Source organism: Chiloscyllium plagiosum, unplaced genomic scaffold, assembly GCF_037043375.1.
Source record: "Chiloscyllium plagiosum isolate Xiang-an unplaced genomic scaffold, Cpla_swu_hap1 HiC_scaffold_9, whole genome shotgun sequence".
Taxonomy (NCBI): domain Eukaryota; kingdom Metazoa; phylum Chordata; class Chondrichthyes; order Orectolobiformes; family Hemiscylliidae; genus Chiloscyllium; species Chiloscyllium plagiosum.
This window is the reverse complement of record NW_028270147.1, coordinates 36,147,792-36,166,702: the sequence shown is the minus strand read 5'-3', so window position 1 is coordinate 36,166,702 and position 18,911 is coordinate 36,147,792. Positions and strand designations below refer to the sequence as shown.

The following is an 18,911-nucleotide window of genomic DNA, read 5'->3' as shown; positions in this document are numbered from 1 at the left end:
GCAGAATCTCACAAACTGTGCAGCATCTGGTTTGATTTGAAAAGCAGATGGTGGATGTATTCTCCAGAGGCATGACCCAATCTCACAAATGGAGTTTGAAAAAAAAGTCACCAATTGTGAACTTGTAACGCAAATATGAATGCCTACATTTTATTGCATGAGCAAGAGATTTACAGCTCATGAATTATATTTGCTTTCTGGATAGATTCTGATCCTCAATTACACTTTGGCTTTTACCATAACCAATTCATATCATTCACTGTTTCATATATTTGACTGACAGGATCATTTTAGAATGAAATACATGTAATGGTTATGTGACTGTATTAGTGGCCTGACATGCATATACTTTATTATCTGGAAGTAATGTTGCTAAGTATCTTTTTTTTATTTTCTGAGATTCAGTAGCACCAAGTTTTTGTGAAGATCTTTCTCAAAGGTTGGGAGAATAACACAAAAGTGCAGCTGTACAGATTTCCCCTCAGTCAGTAGCTATACCTATGTTGGGGTGATGGTGACATAGAGGTAATGTTACTGGTTTAGTAATCCAGAGACTCAGGCTAATGGCAGCTTCATGACAGTTGGTGGAATTTAAATTAGCAGTCTCAGTAATAGCGAAATAATACAAAGAACTGAAGAAGGATTGGTTCTGAAGCAGGGATACTGGGCTTGAAACATTCTGTCCACAGATGCTGCCAGATCCCCAGCAATTTTTGTTTCAGAAATGGTGACCCTGGCAACCAATTGTCATAGAATCATAGAGATGTACAGCAAGGAAACAGACCCTTCGGTCCAACTCGTCCATGCCGACCAGATATCCTAACCTATACTCATCTTATTTTCAAGCACTTGGACCATATCCCTCTAAACCCTTCCTATTCATATACACATCCAGATGACTTTTAAATGTTGTCATTGTACCAGCCTCCACCACTTCCTCTGGCAGCTCACTCCATACATTCACCACCCTCTGTGTGAAAAAATTGCCCCTTAGGTTCCTTGTAATTTTTTTTCCCACTCACCCAAAACCTATGCCCTCTGGTTCTGGACTCCCCCACTCCAGGGAAAATACTTTGTCTATTTACCCTATCCGTGCTCCTCATGATTTTATAAACGTCTATAAGGTCACCCCTCAGCCTCTGATACTCCAGGGAAAACAGCCCCAGATTATTCAGCCTCACCTATAGCTCAAATCCTCCAACCCTAGCAACATCCGTGTAAATCTTTTCTGAACCCTTCACTACATTCTTCCGAAAGGAGACCAGAATTGCACGCAACATTTCAAAAGTGGCCTAACCAATGTCCTGTACAGCTACAACATGACCTACCAACTCCGACCAATAAAGGACAGCATACTAAACACCTTCTTCACTATCTTATCTACCTGCGACTCTACTTTCAAGGAATGATGAACTTGCACTCCAAGGACTCTTTTCAGCAACACTCCCCAGGACCTTACCATTAAGTGTATAAGTTCTGCTCTAATTTGCTTTTCCGAAATGCAGCAACTCACATTTATCTAAATTAAACTCCATCTACCACTCCTCAGCCCATTGGCCCATCTGATCAAGATCCTATTGTACTCTGAGATAACCTTCTTTGCTGTCCAATACACCATCATGGTGATTGTTGTAAAATGAAACTGGTACATTAAAGATCTAATTCTGGAGAGGAAATCTACTATCCCAGTCCAGTCTACCTGTGACTTCTGACTGACAGCAATGTAGTTGAGTGTAAAATGCCTTTCTGAAATGGTTCAGCAAGGTACTTAGTTCAATGACAATTAAGGATAGGCAATAAACACTGGCCTTGCCAGTGACACTCACCTCTTCTTACTGAAAAAAGTACCCACAGATATAACGATAATTATTTTTCTTGATTGAGAAAATTTAAAATGATGTTTTGAGGAAAATGCCAGCTGATAGATAAAATAATAGTGAGTATGCTTCAAAATTTAAGAACTGTTTAGCTGCTGAAAATGCGATAAAGTACACAGGACAACCATTAGATTAAATGGTTCATATTTATTTTTATTGTGTTAGTTAATCTCCTATTGTGCTGGGAGACTAAACATGGCAGTATAACAGTCACAAGGAGCAGGCTTATTGGTCACAATGTCTGGATGTCCAAATGATCAACTCAATTAACAGGAATGAATAGGATGCAAGGAGCCATAACAAAACAAGATGACAACTCAGACAGTAACAGTTCAGTACACATCCTTCATTCTGCAGAAGTGTATACGAGAAGGTGTGCCGCCAAACCTTAGTAATGAACCCAATTAACAATATATAATATAATAATATATATTTACTCTTTAAAAATATACTTCAGTCAGAGGGCTACTTCTGTACAACTACAAAAATAAAAATTTTATATAAATAACTTATATGGCATACAATATTTTAACTGTGATTACATATACCCATCAACCAAAAATAGCCCACATGAGCAGATTAGATTTTTTTTCATGTGGAGGGTATATTTTCTTTCCTGCTACAGTAACTACAATTTACAAGATTTTTACCTTACAGAAAGAGACAAGACATATTTTCTACTGGAATCTACAATAAAAAACATGTTTTTCTCTTTTCTCCCCTCACATGTTAGACAGATACAGCATTTGTACACTTACATTTTTTTTAAGTTGAAGCAGCCCCGTTTTGCTTCAAATACATTTACAAAAGTTCTAGAATAAACAAAGTTCCCTGCATTTGTTGAACTGGCAGTGATTAGACAAATCGCAGAGATGAACCCTTAAAACTCTGGATCGTCAACTGTGCCTGTGACTGGTTTGAAAGATGCAAAATTTGGAGCTAGTAAAAGCTGATGCAATGGTCACTTTCGGTATTTCATTTCTGTGGCAAAATGGCCATGTTTATCTACATTTAACATGGTTTCTCAATGCTCCGTCACTTCTGTACTTTAACATCGCATAAATTCTCATTCAAAAACTTTCTTCACATAGAGTGGAAACTACTCCTGCAGTGATACTGTGAATGCTGATCACTTGGGATTCCAGGTTCTGTAACCAATTGATCCCTGGGTAGCTTTCTATAGAGATAGTATAAGATGACTAGAAACTTAGGTTTTTCAAACTGGGGTCCAGGAGATCTAGGGGTTAATGACGGTAATGTAAGATCATTAGACTTCAGTGTTCATGGCCTACCAGTATGCCATTTCTGTTCTTGCATATTAAAGAACTGCAACACTTAGGTTTATCTGGGTAGTGAAGACTTTTCAGAATTGAGTATAGGTGGCATCTAAGAGTTGTATTTCTGGAGGATCCTGTGTAAAGAAAAGTTTGAAAACCACAAGAGGGAGATCACAGGAAACATGTATTAATTAAACACAATGTACTGACTTTATAAAATATTACTTAAAATCATTAACAAATTGGACTGTATCACAATGCCCAGTTATATTCTCCATTTTGTATTCTCATTTTCTATCTCAAAATAATTTTTTAAAAAAATGACCTTATTGGAGAGGATCAATTCAATTTTCTTTTGGAATTTGAAAACCAGCAGATATTGTTTTAATGATTAACTTCAAAGAACAGACGGGACAAAAGATGGGAACTAACAGATAAAGTGAAGATTGTAAGGGACTCTTGTAAGTGATGGGCTTCACCTGCTAGTGGCATTTGCCATATTTATGGACAGCCACCCACACTAGACTGTGCACCAAATGTCTGGCCTCAAAAGCAGGGGAAAAAAAGTAAAATAAAGTTAGAAAGTAAATCAATCTAGATAAGTTCAGAAAATTGATACTTAATGTTGAAATTTCAAGCAAGCAACCGTTCTATTTCAATAATTAAATTGTTCTAACAAAATTTGCATTTGCTACATTGGCAACAGTTAGATACACACCTACAAACCCTACCAGCTTCTCCTGTGTTATGTCAAGAGTTGGGATTAGTGGGTTCAAGTATATGGCATTGTATAAATGGCATGTCATGTGTGTTAATGTAGTTTAATGGGACATCCTAACGATTTCAAACCATGTGGCTCAGCATAAGATCCAGAGCCTTGTTGGTAAGTACCTCTGTGACAAACACCTTTTTTTTTCAAAATTGTACAAAAATATAAATATAACACCCCTGGCAAAAAAAACTATTAAAATACTTTCATTCATTCATTCATTTTTACTGGCTATGAGGCTCCAATCTCTTTAGTCTGGTTAGAAAACTGAGTATTTGGTGCTTAAATGAGCTGCGTATTCAATGAGAACACAATGGCTGTGAGAAGATGCACAGGCAACATTTAAATTGCATTAACGCAATAATGAATGATTGGAACAGTGAAATAACCCAATTTTTGAAACTAATCTTCAGTCTCTTTATCATTCAGTTTTAAAGAATTAGATTTAATGCATTTTCAAAGTGGGCCACAGATAAATCGGCTTAAATCACCACTATTATCATAACCAATAGTATTCAAGCAATTATGATTTTTGTTATTCTATAAAGAAATTAATAATAGTTTTGAAGATTGCAGGTTGATTACCAAAATGCCTACACTTCAAATCATTGTTTGTTTCATTTAGGTGTCTTTCGAGATATATTCATACAGAAGGGAAAATTCAGATTAGTTAAATTTGGAGACAGGACTCAAGAATGTCAAAAACAATAGGTTTCAGTGTGGCTTTGGCTGTAGTTTATAAGCAGGACTACAAATTAGACAAATTGTTAGTACCTTAAACAATGTCTGACAAACCCTATAAGAAAATGGAAGATCAAACACTAACAACTACTAAGAATGAAAGCAGAATTCTAGAAAAGAAAGGACCCTTAAACTGTTATATCGTGTATATGTACGTATTATATGGTTGGAGCAAAACTGGTCAGGTTGTTTGAGCTGAAAGCCCAAATAACTATTCACAAGGTATGGTGGGTCATGGGTCCAAGTTTGCAATTTCTCACAGGCATAATTATTTTTATTGGGCTAGGAAGGGTGGCACTGCAAAAGCAATATTGGCAATACAGAAATATGAAAAGTGTTATTCTTCTTGAGCAGGACATCACTAATAAACTCATATAAACAGTACAACTAAATGGAAAGGTGCACAAAATTAAACAAAACCTCAATTGCAATGATCAATGAAAGCTGTACTGCAATTAATAGAATCATTCATTGCCTGCTGGTTAACACCAAGATGCCTGACATTTATAAAGCAGAAGAAAAGTTAAAGCTGCCCTGATGGCTGAACTGATAAATGGACTGGTTAGTGAGTTATTTACACCAAGATGTTGGTCCACTTTCTGTGTTAAATTAGCTAAGATCAATGGGAGGCTTTCATAATTCATCCCAGCTCCTCTCAGTTAATGAAGGAATTACAATGAATTCTCCTTAAACTGGCAGTTTAGTCTAACTGGCCTCTACCAGAGCTCATGGTTCATCTATGCATCCTCCCATTGTACTTTATCTCACCCTATCAACATTTACTTTTATTTCTTTCTCCCTCATGTACTAATCCAGCTTCCCCTTAAAGGCATCTAATTATTCTACCCAACCTGATCATGTGGTAGCAGGTTCCACATTTTCATCCTTCTCTAGTAAAACATCTTCTGAATTCCTTACTGGATGTATTTGTGACTACCTTATAATTTTAGACCTTAGTTTCAGACTGCCCCGCAAGTGGAAACATCTATCTACCCTGAAAAATTTTAAAGATCTCCATTAGGCCATCATTCAGGTTTTTTTTGCTTTTTTCAATTCCTTATAGACTTTTGACTCAGATAGCTTTTCAGCAAGCTCTGCATGTGTGCATGTGGATAAGGACAGAATCAAGTGTAACTATGGCCATCATGTCTAATAGCTTAATCTCACCCAACTGTCACATTTCACACATTGAAGAGCAATCATATGGATAGGGTATTTAAAGGCATCTACTGAAGCACACCTTACCAACGAGTCAACACTCTGAGAAGGAAAAATAAATTTTAGTATTGTCTCCTCCATAATTCAACAGCACTGAGATTAATTTGACTACTCCCACCATGGCCTTGGCCGGTACCAATTAACTCAACACAGACCAGGATTGAAGCTGGAACCTTGCTATTCTGTACGACTCAACTACTGTGTCTGGTATTCAATGTTCAGAAGGCTTGCTATAATTGCTCTAAATGCCCAATAATTGGTAACAGCTCATCTATTTGAAATTGCATTCTGTAATCCTCATCACAATGCCTGACTTTAACTTCATGTTACTCCGCATGCTCTTAATAGTCTGGCCCACAGGCTAAGTCACACTGTAATTACAGTACACTTGGCTAGATTGCTCACGATATCATTGTTGGAGGAGATAGGGTGAAAAATCATTTTATACTATGGCAGGTAGCTGTCTTTATGAACTCTTGAACTTGTGTTTGAAAAAAAGATGACATTTTAAAAAAAAAGAATTCAGTTTAGGTCACTAAACTAAATTTTAACAACATTACAGTACAATCTGGGCATCCCCATACACAAGCCTGTGAGAAAAGCAAACTGCTGTGGTAACCATGGTAATTTGTTGAAACTGGTAAAACATCTTTCATGGTAAAGACCTAAAGATGTACAGGTTAGGTAGGTCAGGTGCATTAGTCAGGGTTTAAATGTAGGGGAATGGGTCTGCATGGGTTACTCTTCGGAGGGTCAGTGTGGACGTGTTGGGCCGAAGGGCCTGTTTCCAAACTGTAGGGATTCTATTCTATGTAACTAGGTACTTGCATAGAAAGAAAGTTGTGATGGAATGGTGGTGGGGTGTGCAGGGTAAAGGAATGATGTGGTGGCAGAATTTTAATCTATATAAACTATTAAGTTTTAAAAAGAGTAGCAGCAAAATAATCAAGCAATCATCACTTATCTGAACCCAAAGATACAAAAACTCTCTTCATTGTACACAGACTACATATCTTACCATTCATTAGAACTCTGCCTCTGAATTTTCTGGTGCTTTACACAGTATATCATACAGAAGTATACAGTACATCATTAAATAGGTTTGTTTTGTTTTTTAGTATTAAAATATATTTAAACGGCAACTTAATATTTTAATATAAATTTCCTGTCTCTGTCATGAAGTTTATGTACATAGGCAGTTTTACACGTTTCTTGAGCTGAAGGACATCGGGATGTGGAGGGAATGTTAGCATTCTTTGGTTGCCACTTGCATGTGAGGCGACCTGCAGATAAGGTGAACATTAAAGGTATCGTTAACATAAAGCCAAGAACAAACGTTATAACCTATGTTTATGATCAGCATCATCACTTATTATGTTAATCAGAGTTTCACCATCTAAAATCAGTGAAATTATAATGTCCAAACAAATTATGTTATTCTCTTAACTAACCACAGATTTACAAAGAGAAAAAAGTTAAAATACTGTCTCCTTTTCTCTTGAATCCCTATTATTGCAATCAGAATTATTTGATTGCTGTTAAAGTGTACATTTAATCATTTTTAAAGTGTAAATTTGAAGTTATTGAAAAATTCTATTGTTTTGTTTAGAGGCAAACTTTCCTGTGCATTTTCATCAGCAAGGAAATCTTTCTTTGATTCTGATTAAGTTGCACTTCAACTGACTTTAACACCGTGCTGACAGGACATAGGCAGAGGGACAAATGCCGTCAGCAAAACTAAAAAAGACCAAATACAAACTAAAATATACAAACTAAAAACAGATATAAAGACTGAATCAGTATATAACATCAGTCAGAGTACATCAAGAAACCTTTTTCTTTGGCCAGCTGCCTCACTTGACTGAGCAACTATACCCAGTGATTCATTAAGCCAAACAGACTAGGAAGCCGTCTGATTTGATAAGAGGTCCAATAATGCTGAGCGAGCTGATCCACCTGGCAATGACCTCTTGTGGGGTTCAGATGCTGGATTGCTTTGAGGTTTCAGGACACACTTGCAACTCCATGAAGGAAGTACACAGTATGTAGCTGAACAGGAGACTTTACATCAGGAGGAGATTCTAAGGGGGAACTGATGCCTTTCCAAAATGTAGCAAATACAGTTTAGATAGATGCTTTCAGCCTGGGATTTTAAAAACTCTGTCCTATCTGGCCTGTTCAGCTGATGACCATTAAGCTTAATGAAGCCATGAGCCCAGAACCTTGAAAGAAATGGTTACTGACAATGTTGTCACAATCACAAGAAACAACTGAGACCTCTCCCTCTGAGGAGGGAGCTTGTGGACAGGACTCAGTACACGCTAGATGTACATGCAATCCAATATTGTACATCCTGCAAGAACATCAGAATCATTAAACACTGAGGAGCACTGGTGTAGTTTGTTTTCTATAGTGTGACTCTCACCCCTCCATGAAAAATGCAGCAAACCATCACGAAGATGGGAGAAAGCAGATCATTGTTGGATATACCAGGAAAGTCAATGAGAAATGGTGACATAATATATAAAAAAAGTAGGAAGAAAAAGGTGTGGTCAGCAAATATATTAAATATGATACTTAAGGTCAAAATAAATTCTGATTCTGTGCTTGAATTTTTATTGTGGAGCATTTCCACTAAAAAGAAAGAAAAAACTCACCTAATGCCTTCTTGAGGCTTCTCTGCTCCTTACTTCACATTCAACATCCTGTAGTTCAAAAATCTCCACTTTGGAGTCTGTTGTTTTCTGATGATTCACATATGAGGAGGTTATGTGCGGTTCCTCGAAGCAGTCTGACTCACTGTCCTCGAACCCTTCATGTGTGTACCCTTTAAATGTCTGTGGTACACCCGGGTGCACAGCCAGTGTCACTGATGCTGTGGCAGTCACCGTAGTGAAAGGGTTGCTTGATCCAGGCACACTGGTTGAGTATGCTGGAAGTGTAGTCCTCGGATGGTGAGTCCTGTTGTTCCGAGACCTGTGTTGACCCCTAGAGGAATTGACAGGTTGGATAGATTGAACAGCACTCCTACTGTGCAGACCACTGTTAGAGATGTATCCCCCTTCTCCTGTTGCTTGTTGTAAGTCTTTAGGTTCTTGCCAGGCTAGTTGAGAACTAACAGAATCCACAGTAGGTTGAGGTTGTCCTTTTGAGTTTATGTGACTCTTCCTTGAAGAGGAATCATTAAGCTCTTTGTATGGTTTCACAATCTGTTGGAGAAAATCAAAAGTAATATTGTCTGCATATTTGTTTTCAACAAATCTTTCACATTTTAAGAATTACTGTATCAGATTTGTTTTAGTTATTCATAGGACAATCTAGAAAATGCAATTTTTATTACCCATCCCTAATTTACTTGAAGTGCTCATGGTGAGCTGGCAGCCTAGCATTGCAAGCAGTTGTCTAAAGTATTATAAAGGCCTTAAAAGCTTACACCTTATCAGATATTAGGGATGTGGATGTCGATGTTGACTCTGCATAGGGAACCTGAAAGACAGTGATACTAAGATACTTAACCTTGTGAAGACAGCACTAAAGGCTGATGTTTTATTATTTAATAATTATTCAAAGTAAAATACATGATTGGTTACTTCAAGAGAAATTTCCCCACACTAGCATCCAATGGTACATCCTAGCCATTCTTCCATCCCTACCCTCATACATATAATTCACAGGAACAGGTTTGGAATGTAACCCTCACCTTTTATAGCAAGGTTACCAAGCATATAGATATCTTTAGATATCAGCAATTGTTCATACTAAGACAGAGCAGTGCCATAGCTGAGGGGAGGATGAGATAGAGAAGTACTCAGGCCATTTTTGCTTTACCAACCCCCAAAATATTGGCTAGTAGGTCTTTCACTCAACAATCAGCTTGAGTAGAAATACATTTTTCTGAATCCAATATTTTCTTTATTTATTGTTCACGGAAAGCTAGGTCAGCATTTATTGCCTATCTCTAGATGCCCATGAGAAGGTGGTGGTGAGCTACTTTCTTGAATTAATATAATCCAAGCTGTATAAATACACCCTCAAAGCTGTTACTGACAGCAGATGTGGACTAATAAATATGGGACATAAGAATAAATCAATATCATTGTCATCATGGTTTTTATGTGTATAGTCGAGAGAGTAAGATACTTTGTTAATCCTGTTCCAGAGAAGGGAAGAAAATTAAATTCTATTTTGCCCTTTTACTAAAGGCCATGCCAATATCATTAACTAATTGATGTCAAAAGGCCAATGACAAACTGATAGTGCTTTGAATGACAAAAAAAAGCACTTACTGTGACTCGTGGGAAGTTAGGATCGCTTCCCGACTCCACCAGTATCCGTGAGTGGGTTGGTGGGATGATGTATGCACTCTGGTCAAAGTGCGGCAGGTCCTCCTCGCTGATCCCAGACGCTGTGGTCTCTGAGTAATATTCTGAATCCGAGGATTCAGAAAACATACTTTGCTGACGTGGAAATGAACGGACATAGAAGCCATGATGATTCATGGGTGGTGGAATTGGCTCGGGTGAAGGAGTTGGCAAACGACTGCCTCGATCTGCAGGTGTAATCTATTTACAAAGGATTGAAAAGATTAATGAAGGAAAATAAACTTTGGCCTATGTGTTTACCATTCTTCAGCGAGATTGGTGACACAGACGTCTCTGGACCCCTGATTATGCTCCATGTCTGATTAATATTTATTTTTAGATACACATCTGTCTTACTCCTGAAAAAGGTGCTGGGAGCGGGGTCTGGCAGTGGTGGTGGTAGGGGTGGGGACAAAGGGAGGTGTTAAGTGGCACAGTAAGTTTATCTGGTGAAACTTCCCTTCTTGCATGACATTAGGTTTCAGTTGAATGCCTTAGAAACACAGAAAATAGGTGCAGGAGTAGGCCATTTGGCCCTTCAAGCCTGCACCACCATTTAGTATGATCATGGCTGATCATACAATCCCAGTATTCCACAGGTTCACAACTCTCTGAGTGAAGAAATTCTTCTTCATTTCAGTCCTAAATGGCTTACTCCTTATTCTTAGACTGTGACCTCTGGTTCTGGAGCTTGCAAAGTGTGAAAAGTTTAAGGAAAGTCAACCCCAACATCGCAAAACAAGTGCAGCCAAAATATGTGATCAAGGTTTCTATTTATGGAACTGCGTGAGACTATGCGAGAGTGCTCCAAGCACAACACTCCACAATGACAATGTAGCACTTGGGAAATGAGCAGTATTGGGAATTTGCACCTATATCCCATCAATGATGGGTACTTTGCATCGGAATACTACAAATTCCAAGCCTCCTCTTAATCCAGTTGTATGTTAACAAGACTGTAGTAGCCTGTTAACATTTTACTCAAGAAAAGGTGATCAAGTCAGTCATTGCATGTTCTAAATAATCATTATGGCAGTATATTATTCGCAGAATAATAGATATAGTAGTCTGAAGTGATTACAGATAGTAATGTTAACACAGCTTTCATATTGTGTGCAAAATAATGGATACCTGGGAATGGATTATGAGGTTTTAGTCTAATTAAGGGGTTCAGATAAGATCACAAACTAGGAAAGTCTAGTGAACCCCAAGATTAAAATTTTGGTCTTCAGTTACTCAATCCAACTGCTGTGCTGATGGTGCAGATTCACAACAAACATGAATTTGTAACTCATATTAAAAGGGCCTGCTTCCAATTATATTAATTATCTTTACAGGGTGAAGCTCTTGTTACACAAAATTCAGTTTTCAATGCAGGAGAACTTAAATCTTGTTAATAAAATGCAAACATGCTTTTAAAATCAATTTGTATTTCCTGTATGGGAAATACCTAAGTTCGAATAGAGTCAATAGCATAGGACTCTAGGATAAGGTAGCACAGAAGAGTAAATCTAAAACTTAGAAAAGGCACAAACCGTATTATTGAAAGTGTTTCATCTGAGTTTGTTCTTACAATGGAGCTGTTGACAGATTGGGTTAATTGGAATATATTATGTTGTGTTATACTGAGTGAAAAATCAATGTACCTACTGCTGTAGTGAGGGGCATGGGCTACATTAGATGTGAGGTGGCACCACAGAATATAATACTATACAGTACACAGTTTCTCTATTGAAGAAAGAGCCATAAAGAATGTTTGTCAAGCCGAGAATTTGTGTCTATCAGACAGTATTAAAGGAAAACTGTGTTTATGTCAGATTGTGTTCTTTGTGAAGGGGATAATAAATTGTCAAAAAAGAAATTCCTAATTTCAAGCAATTCCTAATTGAGAGATAGCTTTTCAGACACAAATCTTGAAGCAGGGAGTTTGTGCCTCCATCATTAGGAAAATAAGCTTCCTGCATTTAACTCTCTGCGCACCCAGTCAAATGAAACCCGCTATTACTGATTAGGGTAAGTCTGGAGCCGATGCAGAGCAGATGGAAATATCCAAGCCCCTGAGGTAAATGAGCCTTGTATATTTAGTTTGAAGCACTAGTGAGATCCAAACACATCATTTATCTTCGCTGCCTTTTCTATCCATTGCTATTTAGGTCAATAAAGTAAGGCGTTGTTATGCTATAGTGTGAAAGTGGCTTGAAAACCTAGCAGAAGGTGGGGCAAGCCAGTGAAAAACAAATACTGACTATAAAAAAATTAACTCAGTTTCTGTAGTATTGACAGTATGAGTTTTGCCAATATATGCCACTGTGGAAGAATCATACTGTGAACACTGACCTCCAGTACTCAGACTGGGGACAGGGTCTGGATACATCTGGCGCAGTAAAGCGAAGGGGTTTGGGAGTGCACCTTAACATCCACAGTAGGGCTTTTAAATTTCTCTTCTGAAACCTACTGGGGAGGTTGGAGTTAAAGTCTACCGTGAGATAGTGCTTGTCACAATAAATCACTAACCCAATTAATTAAGAATTATGTTTCAAGGTTGGCTAATTCTGTCAATAGACCTAAGAAGGTTCAATAAATCAAGACTTTGCTCTGCTTACCTCTGCAGGGGGTCCAACAACGGACAGCAAAACTGGAAGTAGAACGAGACCATTAAGGATACCCAAAACTGTTAGTATGGTCAAAACAGCAAAGAAGTACCTGCAAATGAAGAACAAGAATTTACATTGTGACCACTCATTCGACTTAATTTTATTATTCTGATCAGACTTTATGTTCAATAAAGTTAGCCACAAATCTGGTCGTTCCAAGCCAAGGTTATCTAGCATCCCCAAAGTCAAAAGTACTCAGCAGCAAAGTCATACATGGGTTTTTAGAGGCAGAGCGAGGGTGTAACCATTACAATTTTGTAAGGGAATTAATTAATGCCAAAGATAACAAACTATATGAATTGAATAGAAGTTATCTCTGGTTTAGTATACAAGGGAGCAGGGAAACAGCTGAAGTAACTAAATGGCTCGCATTAATCTGCCTGGCAACTGAACAGAAAACTAAGCTCACATTGTGTGGTTCATAGGGACACAAGAAAAAAGGAAGCTGCTGATTTCTGTCCATATTGACTAAAGTGAACACCAGCTCCTTAGGATGTGAAGCTATGTTTCAAACAACATGGGGCTGTTACCACCTCTAACTCCAATCTACTATAAACATTCTGCCTCCTCCCTCTGAATGTTCTGTACTCAGATCTTTTAACTGTGCAATGTGCAACTAGGTGGCATATCCCAAGGCCATCTATGAGTTACATCTCCTGCTGTGTAAGTAAATTGGTAAAGGTTGTGAACCATTATGGCCAATTTCCTGTTTCGGGCCTGTTGGTCTGAAGGCATACATTAATTACAGCGCAAAAGGCCTCCACAGAAACTCCTAACTGTACTTGGAAGAATTAAGGCATTTGGCTCGATTTCAAGTGGAATTCCTCAGCAGAGGACTTAGCCCTATTCCCAGTGGCAGGCTCATCTATCATTACGGTCCTGGCACTTCCTGAACTGTGTGAGTATATGTGTGTGTGAGAGAAGGACAGAAACTTGGTTCTATATGCAAGAAAACTCAAGTATCTTCATAGTATACCATCTTCATGCACAGAACCCAATGTTAACTACTACTCCTTTGAAGGGATCTTCATTTCAAACCCTGTTAGTGATGCAAGGAGGGGTCTGGTATCATATTTGACCCATGGATTTGTACCGTCACTATGACAGGCCACTACCATTTTCTTAAAACTATACAGCTTTATCTTTGCCTCCACTCATCTACCACTGAAAACCTCATCCATAACTTTGCTACCTTTAGACTTGATTATTCCAAAGTATTCCTGATCAGCCTCCCACATTACACCCTGCACAGACTTGAGGTAATCGGAAATTGTTGTGCCTGTGTCCTAATACATACCAAGTTTCTGTCACCTTTGTGCTCACTTACATATCTCCTGGTTCAGCAATTCCAGAAGTTTTGAAATTCTCATTCTTGTTTTCAAATACTACCACGGCCTTTCATCCCTTTTCGACCTCTAGCCTCCTCCAGACTGACAACCATCTGCATTAGCTGCACTTTTTCAATTCTGGTTGCTCAATCAACCTCGGTTTAAATCAGCCCATCACTGGTGCCATGTCTTTAGTTGTCTGGGACTTAAACACTGCACTTTCCCTCCTTAAACCAATTCACCTTACTTTCCAAGGCTAATTTTGGAAAAAAAAGGAATAAGCTTGAAATTAAATAGCACCTTACAAAATCTTGGGTCCTTCTACTTGTAATGGAGGAAAACACAGCATCTAATTTGTGCTCATTACAATCTCACAAATATGAATAATCATATAATTTATTCTTGGTGATGCTTGATTGAGGGATAAATGTTAACTGAGAACTTTATTACTTTTCTTTGAAATGTAGAGTTGTAGAGATGTACAGCATGGAAACCCTTCGGTCCAACCCGTCCATGCCGACCAGATATCCCAACCCAATCTAGTCCCACCTGCCAGCACCTGGCCCATATCCCTCCAAACCCTTCCTATTCATATACCCATCCAAATGTCTCTTAAATGTTGCAATTGTACCAGTCTCCACCACTTCCTCTGGCAGTTCAGTCCATACACGTACCACCCTCTGCGTGAAAAAGTTGCCCCTTAGGTCTCTTTTATATCTTTCCCCTCTCACCCTAAACCCATACCCTCTAGTTCTGGACTCCCCGACCCCAGGGAAAAGACTTTGTCTATTTATCCTATCCATACCCCTCATAATTTTGTAAACCTCTATAAGGTCACCCCTCAGCCTCCGATGTTCCAGGGAAAACAGCCCCAGCCTGTTCAGCCTCTCCCTGTAGCTCAGAGCCTCAATCCTGGCAACATCCTTGTAAATCTCTTCTGAACCCTTTCAAGTTTCACAACATCTTTCCGATAGGAAGGCGATCAGAATTGCACGCAATATTCCAACAATGGCCTAACCAATGTCCTGTACAGCCGCAACATGACCTCCCAACTCCTGTACTCAATACTCTGACCAATAAAGGAAAGCATACCAAATGCCTTCTTCACTATCCTATCTATCTGCGACTCCACTTTCAAGGAGCTATGAACCTGCACTCCAAGGTCTCTTTGTTCAGCAACACTCCCTAGGACCTTACCATTAAGTGTTTTAGTCCTGCTAAGATTTTGGGATCTTTTGCATCTATCTGTGAAGAAAGGTCAACCAGAGGGTCTATTTAATACCTCACCAGAAAAAGAGATGAAATAAAGCCAATGGTGAATTTTATATTCTTTTTATTGCTTGGTTTAATATTGATTTCAATGTACTTTTACTTAAGAACACTTAATCATTTAAAATGCGCAGTAGTCTAGAGAACAGCAATTGCCACAAACCAGAAACTTGAGCACAGCTGCAGAACAGCAGTAAGCTTTCTACTCGTCTTTTCTGCTTTAAAGCCTCTGAGCCCCATGTGTGCAGCGGAAGGCCAAGTGTTTATTTAACAGCACACTAAGATAAGCAACAATATGCATTGGTTGGAATTCACAGGAATGGCACGCAACTCTGATGGAGCATCAGGATCTGTCTCCCCGCCTCACTGAAAACAATTTTTTTTTTGGCTTGTGAGTTTCCACTGTGGCTTGGTTCTGTTTACATACGTTTGGGGGAGCAGCAGGCTCTTGTATTACCATTTGTTAAAGGGGCCTTTGCATCTCATGCGGGATTTGTTTTTGGGCAAAGGCCAGTGGTATCAGCAGAAAATACCCTTTTGAAGCCATTGCTTATGAGGCTGGGTAATTTCTATCGCTAATTTCATGAAAAGCATTGGTCACAGCAGAATGAACCCAATGTACATGCCCCACTCTTTGTGCCAATCTCCTTCTCACCTTGTTTTTAAAACAAGTATAGTTGTGGTCCTGGATTCCAAGACTGCTGATAAATCATTTAGCAGAAGATTCCTGCTGATAATGCTGAAAAACAAATTCAGCTACTCTCCTTTTTGAGCCAAATACAACTCTCTCAAATTTTACTGTCTCCCTCATTTGCTGCCAGAACATTCACCAGATTGAATTTTCCACATTGCTGGGTTTTGTAATGAGAGCTGCCTCAGTGTTTTGCCTTTTGCTAATTCTAAGTAGAAAGGGACGTAGATATTTTGCCTCAGCCTGTTGCCACACCCCTGAGTCCTCCCACAATTTTGATCAAATTTGGAGAATAATCGTAGTGCAACGACTTTCCCTCAGACTCTTAAGGCTTAGTCAGTTTAATTAGCTGTGACTCCCAGAGGGGCCTTTCCTACAATATTTAATCTATTTGCACTGCCCTTTCCTGGTGAATATGGGGTCAACAAAATTTGGCAAAAGTGGCAACTGAACATGCTGGTTGATATCCCCCACACCAAGAAAAAAACTGAAGCCTTGATTGCCACCCTCTTTTTGCCCTTCATAACAAGAGGGGCCCTCCTATTACTGCAATCAGACAGGCAACCATCTTCTATTTATTTTACTTAAGCCAACAGTCTGAAAATCAATCGGTTGGCCTGTTGTACAGGACCTCCATGTAGGCAGCATGTCAGAATCTCGTTGTTTATCCTTTCTGTAATCTTTTCCATTCTGAGGATGGCTTGCTGAAAAATGCAGAGTTTGTTCAGCTGTTTATGGTGCATGCACCAAAGAAGAAATATTTACAACAACTTCTTTACACTAACCCACGCTATCTGACTGGCTCTCTAAACAAGACCTCCCTGACTGAAAGTCTACCTTGTGGTTCATTTAGTTCAATGTTTAGAAGAAAAATGACAGTTTGGACTTGCAAAATAGATTCCCTGTTTCTCATTATTTCTAAATGATACCGAGGGCAGAATATATTTTCCTGTTTTTCTATAAACATGTAACTTTCACAATCCTTCTCTCTGAAAAGCAGAGATAGCCCACTTCTTTGCCCTGCTCCTCTACAAAGTACCACTCTGTGGGCAGACTCACATTCAAGTTTTCATTGTCCATCTTCTCCCAATATGATAGTACAAATAACTCATTTTAATCCATTCATCAGGAACTTCAAACACCTTCTACTCCTGTGCAATACAGCCAACACAAGCTCAGGATTTTACTTGGTTCTAACACTTATTTTGTGACCGGTCAACTGATTTACTTGCACTCTTGTGAATAAATTGTGTTATTACTGAACTAATGGGTTTCATCACATGACAGAATCTATGGTTTTCATGTTTGATTCTGTTTGCGATATATGGATCCACATCCTGTCGGTCATGGTTCAGTGGTAGCACTCTTGCTTATAAGTCAGAAAGTGTGCATTCGTGCTCCACATCAGAGTCTTCATGCATAGCCCAGGCTGGTACTCCACAGCTGTAATGAGGGAGTACAGTGCTATTGGAGGAGCTGTCGGTTGGCTGAGACAGTGAACATATGCCACGTCTGCGTTCTTGGGGAGCTGTTTAAAAAAAAGCCCTGTGGCACTACATCATATAATAGTAGTGGTGTTCTCCCTGGTGCCCCTCAAGTGACACGGAAAGCAGATTACTTCATTTCTGCTTGTGGGGCTGTGTGCAAATTGGTTATTACGTTTTCTATATTCCAACATTTCAAAAGTGCTTCACTGGCTGTTAAGGCTTTGGAATGTCCTGAGGTCATGACAAGTCTTTCTTACATGGAACATGCTGTGACTGACGAATGCTGCATTTTGGAAAATATGGATGCGGGAAGATATGACAATCAAATAATCTTTGTTTTGTTTCTGCTATTGCTTTATATCCAAAGATCATAATTGAAATTTCTCTTTGGCAAGGCAAGTGGAATAGTTTCAACCTTTCAAGCGTATATCCATGACAGCTAGATGGTGTTAAAGCCTGGGACTGAAGTGACAAATTTCACCTGGTTTTAGATCTCTCCCTCCCCAATGTGCCGGCCTTCAGCAATTATAAATGCTGGGTTCCATTTAGCTTAATGGAGCAGAAAGTCCCAATAAAATGAGATGCTGCCCAGTCTCTGGCCCAGAAAATGTCTGTCCTTTAAGGGATGGTGCAAACTAAGTTCCTTACAAAATATGCCAGATTATCTCTGTCCATCATTTTATAGTAAATTCTACCAGAGTTAGAGCCGTGCCCCAGGGAATGTTGGCCTCCATGAGTCACTAGCCACTGAAGCTGATCTGACAAATCACTGTAAAGTAGAATTGTCAGCCCTACTTAATGGTATGGTTCTAGGAAAAAAGGAAGCACATTGAGGAGGAAGAGGTAAAGAACTAAAGATAGTTTAGCATTTATTTTGTGATTGCCTTTTAAATTTTCTACATTATTTAAAATCTCACGAGTTCCATTTTACTCAAAGCAATGGTTTTGGCACTTAAAACATTCATCCTGGTCCCCTCCGGAAGCCAGCATGTTAAAGTATAACTTCTGCTCTGGGAGTACTTATGGACTGGATATCTACTCAGTGTCATAGGTTACATCAATCAAATGAATAGGAACGACAGCTGAGTATCACCCTTACAGCGAGTGATGACAAGTCTTAAAGCACTATTACAGATGGGCATCAAATCTGCTACATACACTGGAGGCAGCATCAGCACCTCAGCAATTCTACTGTGGGTATTTGTTATACCTTTAGCAAGATTTTAAAAATGCAGTTTA

At 38.9% G+C, this 18,911-nt stretch overlaps 1 protein-coding gene across 3 annotated transcripts in view; it reads right to left on the bottom strand.

The window, feature by feature from the left end:
• Positions 1-2,004: 2,004 nt before the first annotated feature.
• Positions 2,005-18,911, bottom strand: part of ptch2 (patched 2) — a 112,394-nt gene continuing 95,487 nt past the window's right edge. For all 3 annotated transcript variants that reach the window (XM_087990536.1, XM_043699052.2, XM_087990537.1), the window contains exons 21-24: positions 12,847-12,946; positions 10,169-10,444; positions 8,540-9,091; positions 2,005-7,165 (exon numbers count right to left, since the gene is read on the bottom strand). In XM_087990536.1, the coding sequence (XP_087846662.1) occupies positions 8,540-9,091; positions 10,169-10,444; positions 12,847-12,946 (928 nt within the window). In that variant the 3' untranslated portion in view covers positions 2,005-7,165. The remainder of the gene's footprint in view (positions 7,166-8,539; positions 9,092-10,168; positions 10,445-12,846; positions 12,947-18,911) is intronic.